The sequence below is a fragment of the Phlebotomus papatasi genome, chromosome 2 (assembly GCF_024763615.1).
Source record: "Phlebotomus papatasi isolate M1 chromosome 2, Ppap_2.1, whole genome shotgun sequence".
Taxonomy (NCBI): Eukaryota; Metazoa; Arthropoda; class Insecta; order Diptera; family Psychodidae; genus Phlebotomus; species Phlebotomus papatasi.
The window spans coordinates 94,270,551-94,276,550 of record NC_077223.1 but is presented as its reverse complement, the minus strand read 5'-3'; the positions used below and the strand labels follow the sequence as shown (position 1 = coordinate 94,276,550).

At 32.7% G+C, this 6,000-nt stretch overlaps 1 protein-coding gene across 2 annotated transcripts in view; it reads left to right on the top strand.

Annotated features, from left to right (window-relative positions):
- The first annotated feature begins 365 nt into the window (after window positions 1-365).
- Window positions 366-6,000, top strand: part of LOC129802500 (uncharacterized) — a 38,038-nt gene continuing 32,403 nt past the window's right edge. For both annotated transcript variants that reach the window (XM_055848396.1, XM_055848395.1), the window contains exon 1: window positions 366-797. In XM_055848396.1, coding sequence (XP_055704371.1) covers window positions 759-797 — 39 coding nt within the window. In that variant the 5' untranslated portion in view covers window positions 366-758. The remainder of the gene's footprint in view (window positions 798-6,000) is intronic.

Below are 6,000 nucleotides of genomic sequence, written 5' to 3'. Positions count from 1 at the left end.
TTCTATGAAAGTGAGTATATCATTAACCTCTCTTTGTGAGCTTTTGGGTGGAATCAGGACAGAGTGTGAGACTCGTGAAAAAAAAGATGGTAATTAAAAGAGGGTCTAATTTGGACATTGCAATATTGTTTTTTTTTACGATCATGTCGCATGAGACTCTGGGCTTATGTTGGGCTCGCACCTGCTATCCATACAAAATTTCCGCGAGTTTTACGGTCAGAAGAGAATCGCGAGATTGAAACACGATGTCCCCCGCCCACCTGTGCGATGATGACTGTCTGTATGCCTCGGGCCCCTGGCTGGGGCATCATCGAGTGAGACGATGCTGCTTGTGGGTATAAAACGGCCTGGAGGGCGAATGCTCTGTTTCATTTTCTCTGCAAACGATCGTGAGTCCGGTTTTTGGTCTCTGGTGGTACAAGAGAACGCGCTTGAGTGCTCACCCTCACTATACAGAGCATCCTCCTTTTGCTGAACTCTTGCACTTTGTGGTCGAACAATCAGACAAATTTGTCCATAAGTGATCCCAAGAGTGTGAATGTTGCTCAAGAAGAAAGTACTTCTAATTGCAACTGTGCATACACTTACAAAATGAATTAGGATTTTAATTGGATTCTCGAGAGGAAAATTTGTGGATTTTTGGTGTAATTTTCATTTCAACTAATTTTGTGTGTATGTTTCTGTGTTTCGGTGAAATAGTAAAGGAATTTACGTACAATCCAGTGAAAACATTTAAATTAGTTTAATTTATGTGACTAATGAATAAATTCAACATGAGGACAAAATTTTTCATACAGGTGAGTTTGCTTCATTCCCTTGAGTGACCTACACAGTTTTGCTATTCACCTTCAGCATTAACATCAAGCACCGCAAGAAATTTTCCAACAATATCGGTCTTCGCAGCAAAAGTTCACACAGTAAATACTTCTTGTGAATATTTTTTTTTTCTTTTCGGTGAATGAATTGAGGGAGAGAAAAAAGATGAAAATGGCTAAAGAAGTGTAAATTATTCACATTTGAGAAATCTTGTAAAAGACTAGATAGAATTACTAAGAAGACGGTCAATGACAAGGCAGATGGTGATTATTTCATTTTGTACATTCCGGCCAACCTGTTTAAGAATAACAAAAAGACAGCAGTAGTCCACTGTTCCGAGTTTAATGTTGAATTGCCCTTTACACTTTAGGGTAGAATCACATTTACCGATAATTCTGTTTTTATCACCATTCAATTAATACAATTTTTCTATTTTTTTTATATCTTATCATAAATTTTAGAAAAATTTACGATTAAACAAGTGAAAGTCAATTAATTCTAATAAGAGGAAATGAATTGTTAGAATCGTTTTAAGAAAGCATTAAAGAACTTCTTGATTGTCACTTTTATTCCTCAGAACGTGTTATATGTACAGAAACATAGGGCAAAATACGTCAAAGATTATATATGTTTTTTAAAGAGATCCTTTGACTAATCTTTGTCAAAAACTTTTTTCTCTATTGCCGAAGGATATATACTATCCAAACCATTTTTTAATAACTGATTCTGTAGAAGAACTTCTCAAAAATGTTACAACAAATTTACCGGTCGTGAGGTAATTATTCGTTTAATTAAGGACTCTCGGTAATGAAAGTTATTTTAAAGGAAATTTATTTCTTTAGAAAGAAGTTTCACGTATGAGATTAAAATAAACGAGCTCTTCAAAAGCGGGTACAGTAGTACGACTGGTGATGGTGGCCCAACAAAGATTCTCATGTTAAGAATGCGTTTGTCCTCCCAGCTTAAGTTCAACTGATCGTCTGGAAGACCGTTACGCAAAAGATAGGAATGAGTGCTCCATGCCGGTCTTATACCGGAGGCAGCCAAAATCCCAACACTAAAATCCTGAAAAGGCCAAAATCTCGAAAGCTAAAATCTAGAAAGCCAAAATCCCGAAAGCCAAAATACCGAATGAATGAAATTAGAAGATAATGTGTAGAATAATTTCCCAAGACACAGAAAATTTCCCTTTGCCTCCAGCAAGCGCGGACGCAATTGTGGGAGTAGTTATGACACTTTCAAGAATTCGGGATTTTGGTTTTTGGGATTTTGTAGTTCGGGATTTTGACTTTGGGGATTTTGGCGTTCGGGATTTTGACTTCCGGGATTTTGGATTTCGGGATTTTGGCCGAGACTTTCTTATATAACACATCGAAAGCAATGTTCAGTATTGGTCTTTACCGTCCGAGTAAGGGAGTTAGGGACGAGGTACATTGTGTACCCAATAAGTCTTCAGGAATTCAAAATAAGACGGAAAAGATAGAATGCTTCCTGGGTTTAGAATAACCAGAAAAGGCGAACTGGAGACAAGTCATGTAAATAAAATGATGTCTTTTTATAAAGATTGTTTTGCCATAAACGTCTTTTGATACATTTTACCGCGAGTGATCTTCTCTATAAAATTCAATTTTTAGATTGAGACCTCTTAAAAAATCCGATATTATAACAATATATTAAAGTTCAGCGGACCTAATCTAAATTATTATAGAACACAAAATAATGCACAACGGTTAGAAAAGAAGTAAATGTGAAATAGAAAAAAAATTAAAAATAAGACCCAAATTTTCAATGGTTTTTATTATACATAATCCTTATTTAAATTCTTTAAAGGCTTTAGATTGGACATTAAAAGAGGTTCTTGAAGTATTTGTAAACAAATTTAAGTTTTACTTAGATTTATTTATGTAGGAGAATATAGGAACACAGAGTGAGGAACACAGAGTGATAAGAGCACACAGTGAACCTTTAAACGATGCGAATTTTCTCTTTGTTTGCGAAGAGCTGACTTACCATTTCTCATCTTGTTTCATGAGCTTAATAATTATCGACGAACTAGCTCTTTGCAAACAAAGAGAAAATTTGCTTTGTTTGAAGGTTCACTCTGTTCGAAACATGCCAGCATTCCCCTATAAATGTATAATATCTTAATGTTTTTAACTTGTAAGATAAGTTCCCCTTTAGGTTCGGCTAACATATGTTCGATTACGTGACTGTAAGGATTTGACAGTTAATATGAGTCAAGCCTTACTCTGAAAAATCTCATGAACGAGTGGACAAACTATGCGACAAGTTGTTTTAATTAACAAAGCTTGTAAGAATTTTTTAATTAACGATTCACCATGACAATATAGCATCATAAAAGGTTCCACAATAAAGTATTCTCGGTAAACTCACACTATTTAGCACTATGAAGAATTTGTCAAAGTGGGCATAAACAAAATTATTTTGATGAAAATTCCAGCTATTTGGGTAATTACAAAGATTATTAAAGCGAGTGTATTTGCGAAACTTAAGCTAAACTTTCAGGTTGATTTATCAGGAAAGCACAGTAACAATCCATGATCGATAATATTTTAAGTTTATCAAAAATCGTTTTAAAACAACAATTAAAAAAGTTTCCTTTATCTATCAATTTTGAGAACAAGAAAATCATCGAGGAATTTCTATCAAGTGCAATATAGCTAAACAATATAGAACAGACTAATTCCTGTAAAAGTTTAGGTTAGTTTTCACTTACGTAATAATCCAGATTTAACTTTCTTTTTTTTTGTGAAACTTTTGGCTCATTTTTGATCATTCTTATTTACATTTTCTCATTTCTTGTCTTTCTGATCAAACTGGAATGTTTTAAAGATTGATTGAGCAGATTTTTTAGACCTATATATTTATCATATTATTGTTATTAAATACGATGCTTTGATCATTTTTTCATTGTCAAATTACACTTTTTTCTTGACTATTTTTTCTTTAATGACGTTTTTGTGTGATATTTTGAACTATCTTATACCCTGTTGGTAAGCGTATGACAGTGTCTCAAAAATGAATTTTTATACCAAAAAAGTAATATTTTCTGTGATAAATCAACAAAAGACAATTGGCACAGTTGCTGATACAAACGACGATATAGTGAAATTTAAAATTTAGATGATTTATGGTTTATTTTGCCACAATAAATAAGCTTTGTTATTGAATTATGGCCCCTACACGGAAAAAAATAATTTTGAAAAATTATTCGTAAATGTTTGTGAATTCCTATTGGCGAGTTACGGAATGTTTGAAAATCTTATAATCCACAAACAAGTTCGTAAAAGTTTGTATTTTTTTTTACAAATATTGTTCGTAAGATGATCACTTGATGAGCATTTTTTGTTCCTTTACATTTTTTTCGTGATTGTTCTTAAACACACAAGAAATGTTTGTAAATTATTATCATTTGTTCGTAAATTTTTACCAGACAAACAAATATATACAAACAAAGTTTGTGAAAAAGTGCAAACTTTTACGCACTTTTTAATGGGCAATACGATTTACTAGAATTCCGTAAGTCCCCGGAACAATTTTTTAAGATATTTATTTCTTGACTTCGGTACTCCAAGTACGCTCGGATTTGTGCATTCCCTGGTCTTTCCGGGAGCCTTTCAAGGCTTTTCTCACTACATCTCGGTTGTTGAGATGATGCTCCTTTGTTTCTCCAGGCATTTATACAACCTGGCTATCAGGAAAGCTAAAACTTCAAGAAATTTTGAGAGAAAAACACCTGTCCAAAATAAAGACTATCACCGTATCACCTCATTGGTGATTCTCTTAGAAAATTTCTCATTTTTCACACGAAAACCGTAATTCACAAGGCAAGTCTCCCTTCAGATCAAATGTACAAATCACCATAAATGTGAATCATTGCAATATTCAATGAATATTTAATAATATCATTTAAAAACAGCGAAGAAGAATTTTTAGTACTTCACCACAGCTAAATAAGACTGAAGTAAACACGAAGTTCTGTCATATTTCTCGTAAGCAATTGCTCACACTGAATTTTCAATAAAGCAATTTCAACTCAAATCATATTTAAAATAAAACGTATTTAGTGTTAAAATCTTCCAAAAAGAATAAATACTTAGATAGAATTAATTATTCATCAAATATTGGAATAAATATCCATAACTTTAATCAATTTATTTATAGTATCCTATTTTATCCTCAAAGTGTCCAAATTTAGAAACTGTCCAAAATTATAAGCTCTTACCCAATACCTCATAATAGTAGCTTCTTAGTGTTTCCATGTTGGAATTATTATTAGAAAAGCACAAGTACAGAAATAATCCTGTATACCTTGGCGTACTGTAAAAGACTTGTTTCCTCAATATTTGTAGAATTTATTTCTTTTTTGTGGTAATTCGTTTTTTAGCACAAAATTTAGTAAATTTATATTATATTCAATCAAATGGGTTTATGTCGTTTTAGGGAACTTCAATAAATAGAAATATCAATGAGGATGTAAATTGAAGCTTTTATTGCAAATGGAAATTTAATATTATTAGTTTGCTTTTGTGTACATCATTAGAATAGTAAATGCAAACTAACACTGCATTTGGTAATTGATAGCAATAATAATAATAGCTTTTTGGGTTTATTTTTTTTTGCTTTATCAATGGGTAATGAAATCACTCTTTTGCCTAACGATCCACTCGAATGTTCTTTGATGTGATGTATATAGTATTGGTCCCTAAAATCCACATACGAGTGCAATTTGGATTGCGGAAAAAAAAACCCTTTTGTTCTACTGGGATATTAAAATTTGCAAATTTTCATTAATTAGCGCTATAATGAAGCACAGGGAAAATGTGGTTTAAAATAAAATTGATATTGCTTTGGGGAGGTGCTAAAAAATTTCAAAGGTTGAAAAATGAATAAAAAACGTTGGAATTCAAGAGAGTTGGAGGTATAGCATGTGGAGGTGTGATAGATATGAAATATAACCCATGTTTAATGTATCCTTTAATGTTATAATTTGATATCAGTCGAAAATATCCATCATTTATTTCCTTCCTTCCGTATATTGCCAGCCTTTTGCTGTTGAAATATTCAAGTGCTTTTGCTTCCGCGCCTCATTATGCAGAATTGATGGTGAGGATGAGGCAAAATTTGGTGGTAAAAAAAGGTGGTGACGTTCCGCGAACGCTG